At 30.7% G+C, this 27,164-nt stretch overlaps 1 protein-coding gene across 7 annotated transcripts in view; it reads left to right on the top strand.

The window, feature by feature from the left end:
* The window catches only part of Nbea (neurobeachin), a 702,149-nt gene that overhangs the window by 236,711 nt on the left and 438,274 nt on the right, over positions 1 to 27,164 (top strand). For 5 of the 7 annotated variants that reach the window (XM_004854743.3, XM_087199596.1, XM_013075842.3 and 2 more), the window contains 5 exons: positions 6,463 to 6,631; positions 8,245 to 8,340; positions 17,628 to 18,066; positions 22,991 to 23,145; positions 25,481 to 25,607. In XM_004854743.3, the coding sequence (XP_004854800.1) occupies positions 6,463 to 6,631; positions 8,245 to 8,340; positions 17,628 to 18,066; positions 22,991 to 23,145; positions 25,481 to 25,607 (986 nt within the window). The remainder of the gene's footprint in view (positions 1 to 6,462; positions 6,632 to 8,244; positions 8,341 to 17,627; positions 18,067 to 22,990; positions 23,146 to 25,480; positions 25,608 to 27,164) is intronic. The other 2 variants (XM_087199597.1, XM_087199599.1) reach the window with 1 other exon arrangement.

A 27,164-nucleotide genomic window follows, 5' to 3' on the forward strand; every position in this document is an offset into this window, starting at 1 on the left:
TGATTATTATCAATATACAACAGAATACAAATCAAAAAGTCAACATATCTTTCATTATTAATAAGAATTTAAAATATTAATACTTAGCATTGTAAGCACAGTGAAATATGCTATTACATAATCACTTGTATGTAAGTATGATTCAGGATAAACATGTATAGCTCTTTATCCATTTGTGTTAAAACTTGCAAATGTTGATGTCTTCTGACCCAGTCATTGAACTGGGAAGTTATTTAACTTAATGTTTTCATCAAGGATGCCTATAGGAAAGTGGCATCATTATAAATATTCAGTAATATTTTTTAGCTTAATAGATCATGGCATATTCAGTTAGCAGAAGACTAAACAGCCACAAAGATATTTTTGAGGGAAATTTAGTGATGTAGAAGAAAGGTCATGATGTGTTTTAAGGGAAAGGAACAGTATGTACAGACACATTCGTATGAATACAAATATTGCATATTTGTGTGTACTTTTATTTTTAAAAAGAGAAAAAAATGCCCAAATTCTAACAATAATTACTTCTAGGTAAATAGATTTTATTTTGTCCTTTATCTTTTTACACTTATTTGTATCTTCGTATTTTCTATAATATACCTATATTACTTCTGTAATTACTAAATAACAATAACAATGATATTTTTAAAAAGGAGATATAATACATTGTAGTATTAAAACTATGACTAAGAATCTTATTATAATCTCTAAGACCTGGAAAAAGATATCATTTTTATTAACCATCTAGAAATGGAGACATAAAAAAAGTATTGTGAAAAGAATACTTTTAAATGCACGAATTATTATAGCATAGCACATCTTCATCTTCTGAAAACACAGTCAAAACTAACATACAAAATCTAGAAAGTTCTTATGTTATGAGTGACTTTCTATGTACATTGTTAGTAAACTTGGATCAGACTGTTATGATACAGTGGTCATTTTTCTTAGATTCATGAGTGTTTTGTACATAGCTTGTATAACCCAGCAGTGGTGCCTATCTTCTTTCCTGAAAGAAGGGAATTTCATTAAGTTTCCCAGGGCATACCTTCCAGACATCATGAATGCTACATGACTTGTGTTCTTGAGTTTACAATATGTATCAGGCACAGAAACTATATTATCTTAAGCTTCCAGTTGAGAGTTAAAAGAAAGTTAAGACCCCCAGACAATCTAGGCATTGGTGTACAAGGAAGATCACAACAGCAGAGTCACCTTGGCTAACAGTACAATCAGTAATACCTATAGTATCAAACATGAACTGGAAAATGACAAAGTGTAATAACTAATGCTATGTCACCTTTAACCTATAGTTATACAGCAAGATCTAAGGCAAATCAGAAAATTATATACAGTAAATATCCCTTCCGTAGTGCATTTTACCCCCTTTCACCATAAGCAGTATTCGGCCATAGTAAGATACAGTTAACAACTATAGATTCATAAGGATAGGTAGTGAAGTATGAAGTATGAAAAAAAAAGCAAAAGAAATAGATTATGAAAAGTATGACAGTGGTAGATATGAAGAATGTGGTAGGATTGATGTAGAAGGTCCTGTTAAATAGTAAAAGGAAATTAGTCTTAATAGGTAACATTAACAAAGAGATGACCACCTAGGAAAAGGATAAATAAGATTAAACTTGAGGAAAAGAAAATAAAAATAATACTAAGGGATCAAGTTAAAAAAGAAAAAGATAAAAAGGGGGAGAAAGGGACAGTAAAAGGAGCCCTATTCAAACAAATAAACCAAAGTAATATTAAAAGGAGAGGCAAGAAAATGGGTGGTAAAACTTCAAAATCCACAGAAAAAAATAGTGAAAAATCAACAACTTAGCAATAATGGAGAAGGAAAAAATAAAAAGAGAGAGGCAGAGAGAGAAAGTTCTTATGTATTTTCAGAGGAGTGTTTTTTTTCCCCCAGGTCACTAGTCTTTAATCTTACAAGTCACATTCCCCATTACTTCTCTTCATAGTATTTGAGTTTATGTAGAGGTTACTCAGTTCAAGGGGAGCTCTCTCTGTAGTCCCATTTGTGGCAGCTGCTCAAGCTGAGTAACCAGACCAAGGAAGATGTGGGACATTGTTTCTGAGGCTCCTATTATAGAATCCTTCTGGTTGCAGATTGATGGTGGTTACCTAATGTATTTTCCAGGCTTCTGATATGTGGAGTCTACTGTGCACTCTCAGACCTGACTCTCAGTTCTATGGATGCTCAGAGGAGAACCAAAACTTCCCAGGACTAATGTGGGCATATTTCTAAAAGCCTATGGGGGTGCAGAGCACTGGATGGAATTAATGGGTGTGTGGAATACCAGGCAGAATAGGCAGCTATTACCCTTGCTGCTTAACCAGGCAGAGGACTGGCTTATTGTGTTAAGCAGAAACTGTGTCTGGGGCACTGGCTGAATGCAGAGTGGAGACGCTCCTGTGCCCAGGATGCTTGGAACGCCCCATGTAAACCCTGGTCACCTCATACTGGTGTTAGATTTCACAAACTCTGGCAGGTCTAGGATTGGAGCAAGGCAATGAGAACTGAGTGTAGGCTTACATGAGCCTGGCGTTCCAGGTACTGACTCAAACTGGACCAGTGTTAGCTCTGTATATTGAATGAATGTCCCAGTTTGCTTGGGATAAACTACAGGGCCCAGGTAGTAACCCAGCTGTTCTCGGGGTCCAGTATTGAAGACTCCTAACACAGGCAGCAGTGGGTTGTTTATCCAGTCAGGGTCTGAGAATGAACAGGCTAGTAGGGAAAGGAAACAGCTCCCTGGTCACTTGCCTCTGAAAAAATATTGCCAGGCTACAGTGTCCTTTGTTTGGAGAGGGGAGGATGAGGCAAAGGGCCTGTGTACCTCAAATCTATCCTGTGTGACTTGATTCTACCACGCTACTTGGATCCCACTAGCTATCTGGAACTTCTCAAAATGGCAGGTCCTATGTTGGACAAGGGCTGAGGCCCTGCTTACAATCCTATTGGACTACTTTGTCTCTTTTTTAAAAATTAATTTTATTGGTACATTTTAGATATACAATATGACATGCATCATTCAAGATTTGTACCTTTACGTAATATATCTTGATTTTTATTTTTCCCCATTCTTCTGCCCTCCCTTCCACCCCTCCCCCTCTCCCTATTAACAAAGAATTTGTTTCCATTTTTTCATTTTCTCATGTTAATTCTATTCCCTTCTTTCCTTTCCCCTAGCCCTCCCACTTCCCCTTCCCCTTTGCCCCGTTTCTTCCTATTTCACATTATCTGTTATACATTTTGATCCTTATTTACACTTTCAGTTTCTCACACCAGAAAAACTATTCATTATTTACACAAGTGTGTCCTATTTATTTCATATATATATATATATATATATATATATATATATATATATATATATATATATAAACACATTTTAGGGCTGGGGATTTAGCTCAGTGGTGCCACCACCTGCCTAGCAAGCACAAGGTCCTGAGTTCGTTCAAGTCCCAGTACAAAAAAAAAAAAATAACATTTTCTTTATCCATTCTCCAGTTGATGGGCAACTGGACTGTTTCCAAATTTTAGCTATTAACAAACCATGCTGCTATGAACATGGGTGCACATATATCGCTGTGCCTCTTTTAAACTCCTATACAGTATGTTTGATCACCAACTGGTATAAGGTAGAGTCAGAATATCAACCTGATATTTCTAGAAAAGCAATATCTTTTTATTACCATTTTTCATAGATAAAAATACCTTTTTCGTATTTAAATAATTTCTGACATTACAAAGTTTTACAATTGATCATATTTTAGAGTTAACTGTAGATTTTATACAGAGAATTCTACTTTTATTTTTGAAATTTTTTGAATCTGATGATCATTTTAGTTGCCTTATTTCTAAAACAATTGAGTTGCAAAATTAAGTTTTTAAGTATATATACATGTACATGTACCTATAGTATACTTATCTTCATAGATCAAGTAACTGTAGACTATAATCATAGGATGCAGAATTTTAATACTTTTTTCCCCATTGAATCTTTCTCAGCTGCTTTACTTTGCAAGTATCTAGTTTTCCTAGTAAAACTACATGTATTCATAAAAACATTTAAATTTAGAGATTAAGAATCATTATGGTTTTTAAAGATTTCTGAGTTTTGTTGGTACTGCCATACTAGGTGTATGGCAGGAAAAAAAATTGATAAAATATCAGGGAATAAATTCCTCTCATTGGTTGTATGTATTTTCTATGACAGAGATGTTGCTGATTTAAACACTTTATGAACTGTTTCTAGGTAAACTAATTATGTGGCAAAATTTGCTATGTGGTAAGAAAAAAATAAGCTTTTAAAAAAACCTTGTTTTCAGTGTTCCTCATAAGCTGAGATTGAAAATAAATTCATTATGCTTTTCCCTTTACCCTAGAACCTAGTCTCTTAGATCATCTGTAACTACAATGAGATAAACTAATTTTTAATCTTCAAAAATTGAATTGTGAAGTTTCCAGCCATCCGAGTTGATGCATTAACCTTTTAAGAGAATTTCAGGGTTCACTAATTTATTTATTGAGGTTTGAAAGTGGAGAGATAGATTTTTAAACCAAATTGGGGAAATGTAATAGAGTTCATATCTTTGTAATACCTAAACAAGTGAATTAGTATAAAAATTTAGTTATTCTCCAGATATTTAGCCTTTGTGTATTTCAGACTTCATTTTCAAAGACAAAACTGTGAATAAACAGCACAAGTGGAATGAACACCTAGGTTTACAAAGAAAATGAAACTTATTTCATGGTATATAGGGGAGCTTTTAGCTTGGCTACCACTGTAGTTCAGTGTCTTATTTATAATTCTTCACCTTTGCAGTTGACATTCATTCATTCACTGTACCCATAATTTATTGAATGATTTGTGATTGGTATTGTGTTTCCACTGGTGGAAATACAAACACTGTGGAAAGTTATCACAGGTTGAGCTATGTGTGAATTAATTCTTGGGTGGTATCTTTTGCTTCTGATTTCACTTCATTTTTTTGTAGTAACTGCTTAAGTATTTTATTTTGTCTCTTCTCTCTGTTGTTTATCACATCAGCATTATTATCCACGGAATACACATTTTAAACACTTCTTAAGAAACTGTCTCTAGAAAAGCTGTTACTTGTAGTGTATAAAATACTAGATCTATAATATTTAAGACAGAATTTTATATATTTTTGTCATTTTCTTCATTAGCTGTGCTAATTTTGTTTCATAATTCCAAATGATCAGAAAATATATCCTGTACACTTTTATTTTCTGACAAATGCAAATACTGTAAATTCAGAATCTTGTTTGCATTGTACTTTAATGAAGTAATAAATATAAATTACCCATTAATAAAGTTATTAGAATTTAATGCTTGTTTTGCTTATTTGTATCATTTTTACCTATTTACTCGAGGACCACAAATACCTAGTTTTAATTTGGAAATATCACTTTGATTTAGCTTATAGGAAGGACTTTATAAATATGTACATTATATTCCTTAGATATAGTGGTATTAGACGTCATATAGATTAGCGTTCATATCATTATTTTCTTAAAAGATGGTTAGCTAGGCTTTTTGAATGGAGCTCTCAAGGATACAGGCAGCACATTATATTTTTGGACAGCAAACCTATTATAAAATTATGTTTTCTACCACACTCAGTCTACTTTTTAAAACTATTATCTGCTTTACCTAACACAGCATGTTTTTCAGAATTCTTGGCACTTTTCTGATCGCCTTTGGAAAAATTCTATCTTATCATAATTTTTGAAATGAGGAGCCTCAAATACTGGTTGTATCTTAGAGGTCATTTTTGCTTTGCAGAATAATTGAATCATTACTTTTTCATCTGTTATTGAAATCAAAGATTTAACTAGTCTTTTCTTATGCTCCTGTTTTACACTTCTAACTTACATTAAGTTTATATATAATTCATGTTTTATTTTCCCCATTGTTTACATCTTCCTCATTTTGTACTTGGTCTCTTGCTTGAATAATACTATGTTGAATTTTATATGTATTCCAACTATAATTTAATCTTATTAATTTTACTCAGTTACAATAGTAAAAATTCTTGATTTTTAAAAAAATGTAAGATAATATTATTCTTTCTAACTTATGCCATTTGCATATTATAAATATACATACTATATTGTTATGCAAATAATTGATAAAAATGGTAAATCAAAGGATAGTGTAATATTTTTTGGCATGTTTAAAACACTATAGCATTTTAATGTTTGGAATTACATTTAGTCTATAGCTGTTTAATTTCAGAGTTTTGTGTTTATACTTGCACAATACTTAGTAAATAACGATATACTGTGTATTTAATAGATTTGAATTTTAAAATGTCATATATTGCCTCTATAAAGAAATGGATGCAGGAATAATTTCTGAAACTTTCAGAACTTACACTTTAAAAATTTTAAGTGCCAAACTACTGTTTCATTTTACACAGGACGATAGCAAACAAGCACAGTTCTTAGCTCTGGCTGTTGTTTACTTCATTTCTGTTCTGATGGTTTCTAAGTATCGTGATATATTAGAACCCCAGAGAGAGACGGCAAGAACTGGAAGCCAAGCAGGTAGAAACATCAGACAAGACATAAATTCTCCAACAAGTACAGGTACTTAATAATTTTTACTTACTTAGTCATTATTTATCTCCTTTTTTCTGACTTTTACATTCACATTTAAACTATACTTTAATTATGTCATATATTTACAAATGGTATATAAAGGCTAATGTGATACTCCTTAAAGACTATTATGAATAATCATAATATGAATACTATGAATTAGTACAAATGATATTTCTATGATATTTACTGTATTCTCATTTTATCACCATAGCTTTGGTTTTGCAGTTATTAACGCAAATCACTTATATCACTATACAAGTAATACATACTTTTAATACATATACAAGTAACTCATACTTTTAAATAGTTTTCTTTTTTAATCCTCATAAAAGTAGAAGATTCTTATATAATTGTTGGAGGACAAGAATAAGCTAAAATTATAAATCTTTATAGCCAAAGCCCAAAATAACTTCCTTCCTTCCTTCCTTCTTTCCTTCCTTCCTTCCTTCCTTCCTTCCTCCCTCCCTCCCTTCCTCCCCCTCTTATCTTCCCTTCCTCCTTCTCTCCTTTCCTGCCTACCTCCCACTTTCTTTTTTTTCCTGTTCTCTCTCACTTTGCTTTACACAATTTAGTAGCTAAATTCACAGGCATACATTTCAAATTTTGTACAAATTTTATGACAGTTGTGCAAAGTGGCCTCAACTAAAAATCAAAGGCTTGTGGAGAGGTAACAAACATATGCAACAATAAACCATCTTGAATCATGTTATTTTTCTCACTTGCAAAACATGCTTATATTGCTGGAGTTCTTAAAATACCAGTTTTGCCTTTTCTGCTTGAAAACTATAAACATTTTCTGGCAACTAATACAATATCACAGGATACCCCTAATAATTTGTATTTCCTGCCAAGTGTTAATTTCCAGGTTGTTTCTCCATTGTTTGCAATATAACCTTAGTAATTCAATAATTATTTCATGCACCACTGGTTAATTTGTAGTTGAAAGTGTCTGTCCTAAATATAAATCTATATGATCTATAAATTAAATGAGTATTTTAATAAGTGAGTAGAAATTAGTGGTCACATCTCTGCATCTTATTTTCCATAAGCATATTCCATTTCATTTACCTCTTACTGCTGTTTTGGAGATAAGGATTATATTTTAGCTATAATATTTTGCTTTTACATTTCATATTTACATTCAGCCTATAAATAAGATTATATCATTTAGTGCACTTTTCTTTTAAATTTTTCTGAAAATTATGTATCATCCTCCCATTCCAGTTTATGGGTTTTACCATTTAAAACAATAAGACTTGATCATCTTAAATTTTTCTTCATTTTTGTTGTATTCCTGTCTCATATATATATATATATATATATATATATATATATATATATATGAGTAATATTATATTGAACTTTTGAGATTTGATTTTCTTGTGTATTTGTACATCTGTCTGTGTGATGCTAAAATTACTCTTGGCAAATCATTTTTTTCTTTTGATACATAACCTCTTCTCCTTTCAGAGATGTATTCTTTATTGTTAATATTGTTTGCATGTTACAGTAATACAGAATTGTTATGGATCTTAAGTAGACCATGTTGCAGGTTATTACATGATGCTGCAAATTTGATTCCATGATTATCTTCACAGTCGTGGTCATACCATCTATCCCTCATCCAAGTTTGAACCATGGATTTCTTGCCAAGTTAATTCCTGAACAGAGCTTTGCCCACTCATTTTACAAAGGTAATACTGACCTCATCTCTTGACTTGTTTGGTATTCTTATTTAATGAGTTGTTATAAAATATAGTTCATGACATAATTGTTTATAAAAAAGTACACATAACCTCTGGTTTCATGGAGATATAGTATGTTGTATTTATCTCTGACTGTTGAGTCCAAAGAATAGCTTTTACATCTCTATTCCATTTTATCTCTTTAAGCATCGTCTGGAAATTAAGAATACCTAATAACAAGTATATTGATATGTATAATAGTGACTATGCTAGAGATTTCACAAGAGTCACACCTTAGTAATGGGGCTAAATCAGCTTAAAATGAAGACAATTCTAGACTCACTTGAAAAAAAGTATAAAAAACAAGCCTTGAGAATATCTAGGTAATCTATTATTTAACTTATAGTCAGAACAGTCTCAGTACTCTTTAAAGCCATGCAAAAAATCTTTCACCAAAGAACCATATTATAAAATGTTATAGCCCAATGGTACATTACTAAACATGTAAAGGGGAACGAGAATGTAATGCATAGTAGAAGAAAAAAAATAGTGACAGAAATGGATTAAGAAAAAATAGAAATATTAAAATTATCAAATGAGGACATTAAAAAAGCCATTATGAGTGTGTTCAAAATGCTTTTTAATTTAAAGAAAAGAGTACACATAATGAGAATTAGAAGATATAAAGATAAAGAACCAATTTCAAGTTTTAGAGTTAAAATATACAGTATACAAAATAATAATACCTCTGGGTAGGGTAGATTAACAAGAGACTAGTAGCTGCAGAACAAAAGATTGTGATAGGCAGAATTCTGTGATAGCCCCCTTACAAAATTTCTGTGATGATGAATATGATGGATTTTTACTGTTCCAATTGGTTATGTTATATGCCTCAAATACTTTTAAGGAAAAGTGATTATTTAGGTGGATCTGGCCTAATCACATGACCTCTGTGACAATATAGAATTTTCTCTACTGGTTACAGATCTCTCTGGAAGTCAGAGAGATTTAAAGTGTGGGACAAATTGGAGAACCTGAGAGCACCCTGTAGGAGATAGGATCTTTCTCTGACTGACAGCCAGCAAGAAAGTAGGGGACTTTAGTCCTACAATAAGAAGGAATCAAATTCTCTCAATAATTCGAGTGAGTTTGGAAGAGGACCTGAGATTCAGATGAAGCCATAGTTTGATGTATTCTGTAACTGGTTAATGATATGGAAGGCCATCTTTTGGACTAAATAAAGCTAGCTAAATATTTTTGTTACAACTTGATGAATGCATAATTGCTTTTCAAATCATGCAATCTTTGAACAGGATCATGAAATAAAAATTCTTTTTTTGTTGTAGTTTTATTGCTGACCAAGAAAATATAGTTATAAATTGTATTAAACCAAGAGTGGACAAATATGTGGAATTTATTTTTGATTGAATATATCCAAAACACTCACTTATAGTTACAGGAATGTATTCTAAAGTAGCTGCCCTGATTTAAGGAGCTTGCATCACAATGTCAGTGTATTTTATCCAGAAAGTCTTGTTATGATACCAGTTTTAGCTGAATTGAACCATGGGCTTAGGGACTGTTGTTTCTATCTAGATGTCCCCCAAAAGCCTCATGTGCTTATAGGCAGGGCTTTTGAAAGGTGAATTGGATTATGGGGGCAGTATAGCTGACTTGCTGTTAAGAGATGCAGCCTAGTTGGAAGAGATAAGTCCCTGGAGGTGTGGTTTGGAAGAGTATATCTTCCTTCCTGGTTCTCCCCTTATTTCTCTGCTTCTGGGCTTCTGTGAGATAAGTAGCTATTTCTCCTCCATGCCCCTATGTCATGCTGTCCTGCCTTCAAGCCAGCCTACTATGGACTGAAATGTGAGCCAAAATAAACTTCTCCTTAAGTTGTGAATGGTCAAATATTTTGTCCCAGTAACAAAGAAAGTAACTGAAACAGGAATGTAATTTTTAAAAATGAGTTACTTTAACTCATTTAAAAATGGTAAACTTGCTATTATTCTCTTTACTATATGGCAGTGTGGCAGCAGATCAAAACTGCTATTATATGCTGCTGTGCAGTAGTTATTATGGGAAGACCGTATTGGTAATGTCAGAAGTACAATGTAAGCTCTTAGTTTCTACAGGATAAGAAACCAATTTGCTTCCACTTTTTAAAGATAAATTAGACTGACTTTTTTTTATCATACTCTTAAAATATTCATGAGCTCTGTTTTCAAACAGGGAAAAATGGCAACATGATTTTCTACATAGATAATATGATTTCCACAAAACAAAAGGTAGAATTTAAGAGAGATAGTTACTATGATGTGTTTCACGGTAATTACAAATGAAATATCTTGATTTTTAGCATTGATCTGACTTTGTTTATCTTCAAAAAGTTATCATCTTATGTTGATTTGAAAAAATGTGGTCTTTTTTTCACAATAATAGAGCATCCATACATAGGAAGTTCATGGATGGGAGTTCATTTCTTTCATTAAAATATAATGTATATTTTTATTGTAAGTATATAAGATGAAATATTGTTCCTGGTTATTGATAAACATTGAGGATATATCTTGTTTGTGCATTTCTTTTTGGGATGTTAGGGATCAAACCCAGGATCTTGCACATGCTAGGCAAGCATTCTGTTCCTGAGCTATTCCTTCAGATCCAAGATATACTTTGAGGTTAATTCCTAGTTTTTATTTTCTAGGTTCATTTTGAATAAAAATTTAAAATGAGTATTCTGAGGTCTCTGAATTTCTGTTCTGTCTCCTACCTCTGTGATACTGTTTTCTTCTTATAGTGTTTTTGAAATAAAACAAAGCAGGTTAGATACATTTTACTCCCATGAGTTGCACTATTACCAGTACAGCTTGGATTACATAAGTTAGCAAACAAAAAGTTGATTGTCACGTCATAAACCTTCAATATTTATATTCCCAGCATTGGTTCAAAACTTTCATATAGACATTTCTTTTAGTAAAAAACTATAGAAATGATCCGTAAAAGTATATAGCCTTAGACATTTTTCTTTCAGGAAGTGGCATTTTGCCTAAAAGATTTTACTTGGCTATGATGTGTAATGAAGAGAAAGTCTAATAGCAATTGTTCTTTTCTATTATCATCATATTGTATTTACTTCATTTCTTCCACTTATATAATTTTGCTTATTAGAATTTGTGCTTCAAGAGGATAGTAATGGCTAGCTTATTTATTTTTACTGTGTATATTTGTGGTGTACAACATGTTGTTTTAATATTTGTACTCCTTGTGGAATTATTAAATCCAGTCACCAATTAATATTTCTCCCACCCCACATACTTGTCATTTTTTGGGGAGTGGTCAGGCCATTTAAAGTTGTTCTCTCTGCTTATTTTCAAGCATACAGTAGGTTGTTAACTTCAGTTACCATATTGTAAAATACATTCTCAGAACTTATCTAACTGGAACTTTGTATCTTTTGACTAACATTTTCCCAGCCCCTGGTACCCACCCTTTTAATCTCTATTTCTGTGAGTTTAACTTTCTTAGATTCCACATATGAGTGAGGCAATGGGATAGTGTTTTTCTGTGCCTGGCTTATTTCATTTAACTTAATGTCCTCTGTGTTCATCTATATTGTTACAATTGAGAGGAATTTGTTATTTTTTGTAGCTGAAAATATTCCATCATATATACATGCCATGTTTTCTTTATTTCTTTATCATTTTAACACTTGAATTGATTCTGTATCTTAGCTAATGTGAGTAATGTTACAATAAATACAATAGTGTTACAATAAAAATGGGAGTGCAGCTTTCATTCCCTTTGAGTTTGGATATATACCCAGAAATAGAATTGCTGTACTGTATAATAGTTCTATTTTTAACTTTTTGAAGAATTTCCATACTATTTTCTATAATTCCTGTGTAAATTTACATTTCCACTTAAGTAGGGGTTTTTTGTAGCTAAATAGAATTGTTTTCTTGATTTCTTTTTTAGATACTTTGCTGTTGGTGTATAGAAATGATACTGATTTTTGTATGTTGGTTTTGTATCTTGCTATTTTACTGAATTCTTTTACTGTTGCTAAGTTTTTTTTTCTGGTGGAGTATAGTCGTTGTATATATATTTGCATAAATGCCAGTAGAGACAACTTCTTCCTTCCCAGTCTGGATGCCTTTTCTTTTTCTTACTTATTGCTCTAGCTAGAATTTCAGCACTATGTTGTGTAGAACCTGCCTTATGTCACCATTATATCTCTAGTGCATTGCTTGATATTTGAAAGTAAACAGAGTAAAATATTTACAAAGCAATGAGTAAATTAGTGAAACGTTTATGTAAATTGATTTGATGGTAGTCTGAAAATATATTTAATCAATAAGCATGCTAAGATAGAAAATTTTTTTATAATTTATCATACAAGTTGTAGAATCTTTATGATAATTTCATGAGAAGAAAGTTAATATTTAGATGAATTTATGAATAAATGTCATTATTAATTTGCCTCTAATTTATGATCAGGGAAATGAATAAAGCAAGATAAAATAAACTGATACAAAAATAGACATTTCATAAAATGTCTACAAATAGGACAGAACATTCTATATGTCAATATATAAGTATTCCATGTATTATAAATATATCTTTTTTAATCAAACAGAATAGAAAGCATTAAAAAGTGTCATGAAGCAAAGAGTTACCAAGTGGCATAACTATTTGAAAAAGAGTATCTGTCTGTCAATCTATCTGTATGTGTGCATATATATATATGTGTGTATATGTATAAGTATAGTTGTATGAATATATTTTTTTTAGGTACTAGTGATTAAACCCAGGACCTTTGCATTGAGCTACGTTTCCAAGCCTTTTAATTTTTGTTTGAGACAGGGTCTTGGTGAGTCACTAAATTGTCCACTTTAGATTTATAATCTTCCTGCCTCAGTCTCCCAGAATGCTGAGATTATTAGTGTGTGCCATGATGTCTGGCTAAGAATTAATCTGTATTTTTATCTCATGCATTATGCTTCATAAATTCTGTTTATTAATTTAAAGGTAAAAAGCATAATTAAATTTAAAATCAATACTTGCACATTATTGGAAATACTGTTTAAATAATGTCAGTGGAGACTAAAACTGTAAAGTAAAACACATGATTAAATCTTTTTATACATCTATATGTCTGAAAATATTAACACAATTAAAAAGCAAATGCAAATGGGAAAAATGTTATACTTTTGTGATGAAAGTTAATAGTCTTAATGAATAAAGACTATTGTATGCATCAAAGCAATATATAAAAGTAATGGAAAATGTAGAAGAAACCCAAATAGGTAATAAACAAAAGAAAGAGAAAATACAGTACAAATAAGGAAAAAATTTTTTTCAAGACTACTGATGCACTAAATATTTATATAAACAAACAAATGTGTCACAGTTTGCCAAGCTGGACAGAATTTTGAAGGGTGAGAAATATATACAGTTTATATGGCATATACATTTTCAGAATCCTTTAGTAATGTTTTCTTTTAGATTTTTGAGTTAAGGAAATAAGAATATGCCATTAGTTTAAATATAAATGTATTTATACTCAAATTTTAGTTATTACATAATTATAAATATAATTAGCAATATTTATTAATTTATTGTATTATATTATGTACAATTGTTCATTATTGCAAGTAGGTTAATTTTCTCTTGCTTTTAGAATAATGGTCACATAGTAAATAATCAATTCTATGGATACATCATAATTTATAAGGACTTTATTGTTTCCAATATAATTTTCTTGAATGCTTATTGAGTAATTATGTTGACTATATTATATATTTCAGTTAGTTAAATGTGAAAATTCTGTACAGGTATTACTAGCAATTAGTTTTTTTTAAATTTCAACCTTTTAAAATATTATAAATGTTTTAGTTTTTAAAAAAATTTTCAATCTTTTAAAATATTATAAATGTTTTTGGTTTCAGTAAAATCAGAATCTTTTCTCCAGAATTCTTTTATTAACTTTATATTTCCTTTGTCACATATTTTCTGAACAAATTATTGACTTCCTACTGTGTGCTAGGTATTAATGATATGTAATAGTGAACAAAATGTCTCTACCTCTGTGAACCTCACAGTCTAGCATGGGAAATACACTTTGAGAAACCACACACTTAAATATATAATTGCAAATTGTACTATACCCTAAGGAATACATTTTAAGATTACAGACATTCATTGTTTAACAACCAAATTAAGGTCCTGCGACTAGTCATTAAATGAATTGATTACTAAAGGAGGAATTGTATGCAGTATGTACGTTACAATATTCAGAGCAAAGAAATGGTCATAGGAAACTCCAACTTCATGACTGCTCTAATTTGCGTCCCTTACATGCAGTACTATAATGTATAACAGAATATAAAACTAGAGTACTGTACTGTTCAGTATGGTCAGCAGAAATTACTATACTGTACAAACAATGTGTACTGTACAAAGAGAGACATTGAAGCTCTACAAATAAGATGCACAGAACTATTCTCAAAAAAAGAGAAAAAAACAAAAAACCAAAGATGAGTTGTAAGTCTGATTAGCTGGTCTTAAATCCAAACAGCACCTGTTGGACCTAAGTCTGAACAGTCATTAAACAGGTAGGTTGTTAAATAAGAAATATCTATATTATGAAAAAGTATAAAAGAAGAAATCTAATTTAGTTTGGGGAATGTAAAAGCCTCTTTAGATATGAATTTCTGCTGAAACCAAAGTATGAGCCCACCTGGATATTTCAAGATAATTTCTCCTTCTCATGGCCCTTAATTTAATGTCCCTCTTGCTATGTGAAGCATATATTTTCAGGTCATCAGAAGTAGGACTTAGACATCTTATTTTGGGGAGGAGGTGTTATACTGGCTACTGCAAATGTGATAAAATGTGATAATTTTAAAAGCATATTCTAAGTACAGTGGGGAATATATTGAAAGAGTATGAAGGGGATAGAGATTAAACCATTAGGAGGCTGTTGCTTTCTAGGTAGGAGATGCTATTGCTTAGTAGTAGAGTGGAGGGGCAGTGGAGAAGCCTGAAGGAAGAAGATTGTAAGTTCAAGGCCAGGCTGGTCAATTTAGACCCTCTTTGAAAATAAAAAATAAAAAGAGCTGGGGATGTAGCCCATTGGACTTAGCTAGCATGCATGAGCTACTGTGTTCAATCCCCCCCAAAAGGAAAGTAAATTAGAAATGAATTTTGTAGGTAAAATGAACATGTTGTGGTAATAGACTAGAGGTAGAATATGAAGGCATGTGAAATTTAAAAGAGGGCCCCTGGGTATCTAGTCAGATGTAGTGAGACAGTTAAAGGACCACTTAGTAAAGCAGGCAGGAATGGAGGTAGATAGGTAGAAGAGAAGTTGAAGACGTCCATTAATTTTAAGATATCTGAAGGGATTATCCAGTTTTTGGAAAGCTCAAGACAGGACATTGCAAATGAAGGCTTGACAAGTTTTCTAATCCTTATAATATACGTAAGACAATATTTTCTTGGTGTGTTTCCTGTAACTCTGAAAGAGTAGCCTATTTGTTAGAAGTGTGAAAAACTAACAAGTTGTTAAGCCATAATTGGAGCTTTTATCACTTTGGTTACATTGCCATGATTGTTTTGTTCTGACTGCCCACAGGAAAAAGAAATATCTGAAGTACACGGAAGGCTGGAAATGTTAAGGGCAGGTGTTCAGGACAGAAGAAATTTGTAAAGTGGCAAGACCAAAAGAAGACAGATTATAGATATAAATGAATAGGAATGAATAACTGATGGAGTACTTGGGCACTATGTTCTCTGATTTTTTTAATGACAATAATGGTAAAAACAATGATAGCAGAAATTATAAAAATTCATTGTGAGATTATTATGCACTATTCATATATTATATTCTTTTATTATCACTATGATTATATCCCATTTTCTAGATAAAGTAATAAGGCTGAGGAAAGATAAATAATTCATCCTTAGGAAGGTAAAATAATTCTTAAGTGAACTTCAGTCTTAATTTTAGAGCCTAAACTTTGAGCTGTTGTATAATAGCCAAATTATTAGCTTATCTAATTGATATCATTAGAGTTATAATATATTTGGCTGTAAACTGTTTTTCTGCAATACTAGAAAAGTTCTAGGTAGATCTGTTAACATTTTTAATATTAGCATTGACGGTGGCTTCAGTTACATTGTATAAATATATGAAGGACTTCAGTAGCAGTTGTTTTTTTTTTTTTCATTGAGAAGAAAAAGAAAAATACAAGATAAGGCAAGATAAAAGTACAGTATGTATATATGAGTATTTTATGAGTTTATTGATAATTTATTCAAAATGTAAAAGGAAGCTACATTAAAATTTGAGTTTCAAATATAAGTTGGAGGCAATATTTTCCACAGAAAGTGAACTAAGGACCTCTAGAACACTGCTTCACTAAAAAAAGCAATGAGAATACTGGCAAATGTCAAATCAATTTTTTTCAGTTCTCTGGAAGATAATTGAAGGGTAACAGCACTCCAATGTGTATTAATTATGAAAAAATGTGGAATCTTTTCAAGAATAGCAGGGTTAATTAACAGATTCACAATAGGGCTGTAATTCCTATGTTTTACTGCTGGACCTCTTGAACCACCAGTGGTACATGCATGACTGTCCCATCTGGCAACTTTACCTCTAGTGGTGCAGGTAGTACAATCATACATGGGACAGTCATGCATGTACCAGTGGTGGTACAAGCCGCTTGCAAACAAACAAACCATTAAATAAATAATTGCAAATAACACCTCACTGCATTGCAATCTTTTTTATGTGTGTAAATGAACTTTGATAATGATTTAAAATCTTTTTATATTATTTTCCTCTTAGGAGTTAAGGTTAATTTTTATGCAAGTTAATCTTGCCTTTAAGGATTTAATATAAAAATATGTTGATTATATTCTGTTTTTTCTTTTTTAATGTAAATGAAAGTGATTTTGTTTATTTAATATTACTACTTGAAGAGCAAGTACTTAATATAATTTATAATTGTTATTAGAACAATTTCCTGATACTGTGCTCTTAAGGAATCAGTTTTGAAATGTCAGGTGATTTTTAAAGAAACAGGTTATTTTAATGTTTATTGAACAAAATAATAGGTGTAAATAAATATCTTTTAATATAGTATATTATGATGTATTCAAATATGCCCTTGCAAATTTTTTTTTACATGGTTTGTTTTCTTTATTCTACTGTGAAAACATTTTACCAATAACATGAGGTTTTTGTCTTGTGAAACTTTTTTGTTTTAATTAATTTTTTCCAATTACAGAAACGCCTGCTGCATTTCCAGATACTATAAAGGAAAAAGAAACTTCAACCCCTGGTGAAGATATTCATCTAGAAAGTTCAATTCCTCACACAGATTCAGGAATTGGAGAGGAACAAGTGGCTAGCATCCTAAATGGGACAGAATTAGAGACTACTGCAGGTCCTGATGTCATGAGTGAACTGTTAACCACTTTGTCATCTGAAGTGAAGAAGTCACAAGAGAGCTTAACTGAAAATCCCAACGAGATGTTGAAACCTGCACCTTCCATATCTAGCATTAGTCAAACCAAAGGCATCAATGTCAAGGAAATACTGAAAAGTCTTGTGGCTGCCCCCGTTGAAATTGCAGAGTGTGGTCCTGAACCTATCCCATATCCAGATTCAGCACTGAAGAGAGAAGCACATGCTATTCTTCCTATGCAGTTTCATTCCTTTGACAGGTAGGTACTAGACTTATTATTCAAAAAGCTCTGTGTGTAGAAGGAAAATTAAACTATTAATGCAGAAAAATTAGAATTGTCTTGAAAACTTTAATGTAGATTTTCATTACAAAAATTATCCAATTAATCTCATGATTAATCTCATGATAAAGCCTGATTAATCTCATGATAAAGCATTTTAATAATACATCATAAAAAGAAGATTTCAATAGATATGGTTCCTAACACATTGACTTAGAAGTAGGGAAACCCAGATTCTGGTAATAAACCATTTTGAAGGGACTACAGTACATTGGAGAAGTCGTTTTTCTCTTGCATTTAATTGTTGTATGTATAAAATGTGAGAGAAGATAGGCAAAAATCTCTCTAAGATCTATTCTTGTTCTGGAATTCCATTTTAGTACTATACACTACTGCAATCATTCTTGGAAATTAAATAGCTTGCTTTAAGTAATACAATGAATTTGATTTTTAAATGACAGTATATTGAAAATTTTTTTTAAATTTTGAGGTCATCTTTCTTATGGGATTTCTAGTGTCATATAAAAGCCATATTTTGTGGCATGTATTTGAAAGTAAATACTCTCTAAAGGCATTTTGGCATTTTAGGTATATAAACTATATCATAGTCTGTATATCTACATTTAAATACTAAGCCATTCAAAGAATTTGTTAAGAATGACAGATTTTTCTGTACTACTATACATAAAATAAAAATGATAGTTCAAAGAAGCAAAATAACATTTTACACGAGAAGCGATGCAAAATAACATTTTATAAATAGACAATCTGTCCATGTAATGTGTCTTGCTATTTAAACACATATGCGACATTAGAAAATTATTTAGCTAGTCACTGATGACTAACAACAATACTGTACATAATTTTGACCACTCAGATTATTGTATATTCCAAATTATAATTTTCTTTATTAATGTATAAACTAGAGAATGTGTTGGTTTACAATCTGAATTAAAGCAGTGTTTAAAAGACTTTTTCATACCCCAAATTTAGATATATAATATATATTTTATTATATATCAGGTGCTTTGACAAGCAAGCACTTTTAGTTTTAGAGAGTCAAGATTGAGTCAGGAACCCAAATATTTCTTAAAGTCATATGTGAAAATAAATATAGTAAAAATATAATGTATTTCATATGACTTTCTCTAAAATGACCAAAATTGCTTTGTTGGAACTATAAAGATTAATTTTATAGAATTTAGAGGTAGAGGTACAGCAATAAAGCCATTGAGTTAGGATGGATTATCCTTTTCACGCAAAAATATAGTTTAAACTTTGCCTACAAACACTTTAAGCAGTGTTTTACATGTATTTCTTGAACATTTATAAATGGCATTAGTTATATGGGATATAAAGACGAAAATCAGTTTTATCTTCAGTGAATTTACAGAGTGTAAGGAAGTAATTATAAAAGATAAAATTTGTTGTGTGAAAAGTTTTGAAAAGTGAAAAATGGTGGAACTATAAAATGTAAGAATATTTTTCTCTTTTAATAGTTTGTGGTAACATTATATTTGTGTGTTCATATAGTTATTGTTCCTTATGACACTTACACCATATTGATGTTCTCTATTTCAGTATTTGGTTCTTGTTTCTAGAATATATTTGTATGTGTGTTTTAAGACTTTGAATAAAAAATTTTTTTTCAAGTATGTATACTTTTGAATATCCATAGATCTGTATCTATAAATGCTACAATAATATAACGACATTTTAAGTTTTGTTTCTCATTTTAAATTACAATTTCAAATTTAATTAAAATACAAACTAGTAAATACAGAAAGTTATTTTAATTTAGTGGAATAATGTTGAAGTGAAATAATTTTGTTTTAATTTGGATTATTATTTTTCATTAAAATTTAAAGCAGTCACTTGAGTGCCAGTACTCTTAGTTGTATAAAATTAATTACATGTTTGAAAATGTTGCTTTAAAATAAAAAACATTTTTGTTCCTGGTAGCATTTGTGTAAAATACACTGGGAATGGAATCATTTCTCTAAATTGCATAAGTAGAAATGAAATGGAAGGGCACAAAGCATATTTCAGTTCTTTTTAGGAAAAGAATCTCCAGTGTAGTTAATATATGCAGTAGCTCAAGTACTATCAAATGTAAATGATGAGGTGATATTGATGAAAGAAGGGGATTGAGGTCTCAGGGGGCACCAATGACGGATTGAACAGAAGCGGCCTTGCACTGCACGTAACTCAAGTCTGTCGTCTTCACTGCTCAAAGCCATAATGGGAGGTGGCAGTCTGAAATGAGTTGCCACGGCAAAGAGTATTATTTTTGAAATGCTTTCACACAAATCACTAGGCCCTGCATACAACTTAGTTTCATGCTTTAATGTCATCAGGAGGCACAAATTGGTGTGTCTAATTGTTTGCCACCTGCCAGCAAAATGAGCTGCCAGCCAGCCAGAAGGGTTTGATTGTCTGTCAGCCATTCAATAGATTGAGAGTGACAACATCAAAAATTTAACTTCAAACTCTGAAGCTTTGAGCAGCTTTTCGGAGGCATCATCCCCACAAGTACTTCTGGACCATTGCATTTTTCAATTATATTTCTAGTGCATTGCTGCTACTTGCCTTATTTGTCTTAAGGTGACTATAATTACATTATGAGGTATATAAACGTATTTCTGAAGCACTAAAGTCTGAAATCTAAGTTATGACATGTCTTTTAACATCAGATTGCATACCTTGAAAATATGATCCAAAATGACAGGCATTTGAGTGAAAGTCCAAAATGCTACTAATTTCAATCACAATATTATCACAGGTCTTATTCTACAAATAAAATATTTTTTATTTTTCTCTTTAGTTGAAAAATAAATGCAAACTCAGTGGCTCTATTATTTGTAGTTAAATCGTATTTCCTAATAATATTGTGCAATTCTGATAGAAATCATCTGTGAATTTGCATTTGTTAACCAATTATTTGATTTTTTTGAAAATATATTAACAATGCATCCTTTATGCTTACTCTAGATTATATATTTGAAAATAACTTTTAAAAATAACTCAAAATAAATTTGAGTTCTTTTAACTTATGATCTCATAGGTTGTTTCTCCCAGTGTAAGATGGAACATTGATAAATCTCTGTTCTAAATTTTAAAATATTTTCACTAAGGAAACTACATCAGATTTTAGGGATATTTAGGCTAAAGTAAACATTTCTTGTAGAATTAAATTTTTCATCAGACAGTATGGGATATAGCATATAAATGTTTTTTCTACCTATATACAAAATGCTTATTCCTTTTATTTCCTTTAATCATCTATCTGAGATTGATCCTGTCAAGTGTATGTTTCTGAAGTGTAAAAGTGCAAGGGGTCTTGTAGTACTGTAGTACAGAGGAAATATAATTAGGGGCAGTTTTCCACATTTCTATTACTGAGACATTATTTGTAATTTTTTAACAGAAAAGCTTAATCTCAGAATTCATGTAAGTTCCTAAGTTCTCCAACAGTACTCTTTTGATGGATTTCCGTATTGATCTGTAGTTCATTAAATATTGTAGCTGAGCTATTAATTTGGTTTATTAATGACTATCACACTTAGTTTTTAAAAACCACCCATTAAGTTTTGTTATACCTTTTAAACTAGAAATTTAACTATGGATCTCCATGCTTTTCAATCTTCTGAGAATTTGGGTGTATATTTATGATTTAGCTCAGTCTTAATTTCCTAGTGTTTCTTGATACCATGCTTTGTTTGAACAAAAGAAAGAAAAAGGTGGTGTTCTTTTCAGTAAATTTTGTTATATTTTTAAAAATTGTAAGTGTGATATTATAGATACTGTGATTGTGTTGCTTCTTTGACTAACAAACATCACTTTCATATAATTTTATATAATTTCATCCTTTCTGATTTTACAGTCCTGCTTATGTTTAAATTACTAAGTTTCACATATTCTGGTAAACTGTTATCCTCAGTTTTTTAATAATCTTTCTTCCAGGTATTTCATCCTCTGGAAAAAATATCTCTGATATAAAATTTATTTTTTAAATAAGACAAAAAAAGCAATTTATATTTCATGCTGATATTATTAAGCCTAATGTGTAAACTTAAAGTATGTTTTTTTACTGTAAACCCATTAGTTTTTTAATATTGGTTTTAGTGATAAGAATAAAAACTCAGTGTAAACAACATGTCAGAGTTGTTAGGATCTTCTTAAACTGCTTTCTTGAAACTTATAATTCAATAAGAACGTTAAACAATATAATGACTTATGAGGACTTCACTTTCTGTTTTATAACTCTATTTTTTGAAAAATGTATTTTGATTGTATTATTTTAAAGGTGACCAAGTAAATGTAAGCCAGATTGGTTACAAATCTGCCAACTTTATAATTCAAATTTTATATTTCTATCCACTGTTATCCTTGTTTTTAAATATGGTGAGAGTGTTTTGAGTGTTTATGTTTATGAATATTTTACACATGGAGTTTATGATTTGGGTAAAACGGTCATATTATGTATATTTTGTCAAAAGACTTTATAGTTATATGCAAAATCTGCCAACTTGAGTATTTATTTCCCAGTATTCCCTGATTAATGATTATAGTCCAATTACCTTTTAAAGAACTATTTAGACCCCCAAAGGTACATTAATATTTGCCAAATAAATTTTAGTAGGGAATACATGCTAATTTTTCTTGGAAGGGAGTGGTACTGGGGATTGAACCCAGAGGCCTTTTCACTGATGAAGTAGGGTTCATGAGTTTAAAAATATTTTAAAAAACAAAAAGAGAGAAAAAGAGAGGAAGAAGTAGAAGGAAGAGGAGGAAGAAATGAAAGGAGGAGATGAAAATTCCATGCTGTGTTTATCTGCCATACGTAGCAGGAATAGAATTTATAGTAAACCTCAGTTTTTTCTTTGTTTTATTCTTCTTACAGGAGTGTTGTGGTGCCTGTAAAAAAGCCACCTCCAGGTAGTTTAGCTGTAACCACTGTGGGAGCCGCCACTGCAGGAAGTGGGCTGCCAACAGGCAGTACCTCTAATATATTTGCTGCCACTGGAGCTACACCAAAAAGTATGATTAATACAACAGGTATTATCCTTATATATTTTTGTGATACCTCATCTTTTTCTTTCTGTTTTCTATATCTTCAGTTTTTCTTATTTGATCTTAAAAATTAGAATAAAACATCCTAATCATTAAAGATTATCTCAGTCTCAAGAAAGTAATACTTAATGTTACAACATTTCAGAAGTAGTCTGTAGTTCTAGAATACAGTTTTTAATCATCATTTTAGGGGACAGTATTGGTTTTTGTTTTGAGTTTTCTCAAAACATGTTCTTTATTTTAGAAGTGAAATCAAATTACTAAATGATATTTGGGGAGCAAAAGATAGTTTTAATATTGAAGTTTGATATGTAATAATAAATTGTATCAAGAATATCAAGGTATGCTATAAATGTTAGTGACAGAACATGGATTTGGTGAGATTTACTAATTGAATTCCAATATATGTTCTTTGCTAAATCCCCTAATGGAAGGCAGAACTTCCCTAAGAACCTTTATGATATGCAAGAGCCTCAACTTGATTAAAAGTGCATGTGAATAAGAATCATTGTTTGACATTCAGTTAATTTATATATTTAGATTACAATTGTATGCAATTCATTTTCCAACAATTTCCTAATGATTCTAGAGACCAAAAATTCCAAATCATTATAAATTATAAAAGCCTGCCTAAAATATCTTTTTAAAAAAATTTTCCAGAAATGTTCCTGTTGATTATTAGCTAAATAAATCCTTATCCAAATCTTTGTGATTCCATTTTAGGTATTATACAACGCAAGATGATCCCTGACTTTTCTTCCCTGACTATAGTAGTCTTCTCTTCTCCAAACTGTATACCCTTGAACTTTTCCATTTATTACCATTACATAGATTCTTCCCATTTTTATTAATTTCGTAGCTCTTCTATGTGCCTCTGTATCTATCTTATCATACCACCTGAGTCTGACATATCATGAACAACATATTTATGGGGTTGTAGTAAGTAGAATATACTCTGCTAAACATATATATATATATATATATATATATATATATATATTATATGTATATGTATTTAAGCAAATAAACAATTATGGCATTGAGTGAAAGAGTATAACATCTTTGGCTTATCTACATTAAAAATAAATAAATATATTTGATTTGACTGATGATGTTGAAGTCTTTCCAGGATTGCAAGTGTATTCTTTATATTCATTTGGTTTTCTAGAAATAGGACTCAAACGTTTTCTTTTTCTTTTTCGGTACTGGGGATCGAACTCGGGTCTTTGCCGCTTGCACAGCAGGTGGTGAAACCACTGAGCTAAATCCCCGGCCCCACAAACATTTTCTTATATCAAAATATATACCCCCAAAATGTTAAGGTTTCTGAAATATGCCATTGTAGTGGAAAAAACTTATATTTAATGTTATATATTGAATAAAGTCCTTATTTTTAAGACTTCATTAAATGAAAAATTATGTCACATCTTACATGAGACAGTTGTTTTCTAATGTATGAATTAATAGTAGATACAGAAAAATTGTGGCTCGTAGTTTAATGTTAGTATAGGATATATAATATTACAATGAAAAATAAAAGTGAGCAATAAACTTCCTCCTTAGAAATAAGATTCTAGATATATAAATTGCAGACCAGCATCTGAAATTGGCATATTGTCCAGTTTAGGTATTGACACATAGAAGCTCTATAAATATTATAGTGGAAGTCCCAAAGCTACTAAGTTTTATGGGAATTAATATGAGATAATGATAATATTTAGGAACGCCAGATGTCCCTCAACTCCACAGCTATTTAACATGGCATATTATAGAAAAAATGGATTCTAAAATGGCATCTTCATATCATTGAGAACTCATTATTCTAAAATCAGGTACAGTTTTGCTCCTGAGAGCTCTTCTTAAGCAATCATTTTATCAAACTGAGCATTTGGTACTGCAGAGCCACAAAATTATGCTCAGACAATTCATTGTAAATTGTATCTTAGATAATGAAAATTAAAAATATTGCAATTTAGAAATACAAACATGTTAATTTTTTCACATTTAAATTTGCATTGTTTTATCAGCCTCATTTCATTTCAAATTTTTTCATTTGTTGATGTCTTTTATTTATTCCCCATTTGTAACTATAGTTTTGTTAGATTAACATAAGTAAATCAACTGGATTTTAGTACAGTAGTTGTCATTTCAAATTTGTAAAGAGTTTGTTATTATACTAATAGCCAAATAATTTTTAATTGTCAAATAGTTTTTCAATTCAGATGAGTAATTCCTTGAAAATCAAATAGTAATGATGTACTTTAACTTACTTAATTAAATAAATTTACATTTAAGACTAAAATTTATTATTTGGAAACAGGTGCCGTGGATTCAGGGTCCTCCTCCTCTTCCTCCTCTTCTAGTTTTGTAAATGGTGCTACCAGCAAAAACCTTCCAGCTGTACAAACGGTTGCTCCAATGCCAGAAGACTCAGCTGAAAACATGAGGTATGCAGACCTATATTTTACTTTCTTCTTTTTCTTTAAACACAGCAAAATAGTAAGTAATACATCAATATAGCTGGAGTACATAAGAATGTAGATTCATTATGTATTTTCATTGTATTTCATAATTAGGCCATTTTGATATTTTGACTAGTTGTTTAAATCAGTGTTTCTGTATTTTAGAGAATAAAATGAGAGATCTTGAGTGATTTTAAAACATTGGTTGCTGGATTTATAATCAACTATCATATAATGCATGTCACTATATCCACTAAAGTTAAAACAGATGGTACAGATGGTAACATAAAATTAAACATCTTTGTTAGTGAGTGATAAGTTTAATGGTATAAACTTTCAAAATAAATCTGTGAAACTGTGTATAATATATATCATTGAAATAAACAAATATTATCTTATTTATTGTGATAAAAGCATTCCTAGAATGATCTGATCTTCATTTATGAAATTAAATTGTACACACATATATTTATACATCTGTATGTACTCACAATTTTGTTAGAAATATAAAATTTTAAAAATTCAACGAAAGCCATGTGTGTTGGTACATTCTTGTAATCTCATCTATTTGGGAAGCTGATGCAGGAGGATTGAGTCAAGGCCTGCTAAGGCAATTTAGTAAGATGCCATCTCAAAACCAAAATTGAAAAACAAACCAAAAAAAACCCAAACAAACAAAAACTTCAAGAGAAAACATACTCAACATACTCACATTGTCAATCAAATTAAGAAATAACCTTTTAGAAGAATTCTGTCTAGAAGCTTCCACATTGGGATTCTTTCCCAGTTATTGTTCTTGCTACTCTTCAGATTTCTTGCCTTGATATTTAATCCTAGAATAGATTTGTCTTTTGAAAACTTTATATAAATTTAAGTACAGTTTAAGTATTCCATTGTCTATTGCTTTTCTTCAACATTATGTTCATTAGACATACCCATATTCCATATAACAATAGTTAATTTATACTTATTCTATTTCTGTTCCTATGTGTATCTGTATTATTATTTTTAATTCATTAACTGATGCTAGACATTTATAATTTTTTTAATGTTTTAACTAATACACATAATATTGCTATATAGATAAAAATGCAGTTGCAGTTATGGGTGCACTATTTTGTGGGTGCACACTGTATTTATTCAGTAAACAACTTAGAGTTAAGTTGCAGATTCACAGTGTTTGTGTATATTTAGTTTTAGAAGATAGCAGTAAATAATTTTTCAAAGCACTTACACAAGTTTACTAACTCAGCAGCAGAATATGAGAATTCCAGTTGCTTCACATCTTTGTTAGGACTTACTGTCACTTTCATTTTAGCCATTTTTGTGTAAACATAGTGACATTCCATTGTATTTTTAGTTTGTATTTTTCTGATGAATAATGAGGTTAAATAATTGTGGAATACATTTATTGGTCTTTTGTTTTTCTTCATTTGTAATTGAATATTGAATTATCTCATCCCTTTTTAAGAATTCAGTTGTCTTTTTATTAGAAAAAGGGTTTTATACAATTTGAACATGAAGTCTTTAATGATTTATATA

This window comes from Heterocephalus glaber, unplaced genomic scaffold (assembly GCF_053883595.1).
Source record: "Heterocephalus glaber isolate CG9 unplaced genomic scaffold, H.glaber_assembly_v1.0 deba00001720, whole genome shotgun sequence".
Lineage (NCBI taxonomy): Eukaryota > Metazoa > Chordata > Mammalia > Rodentia > Bathyergidae > Heterocephalus > Heterocephalus glaber.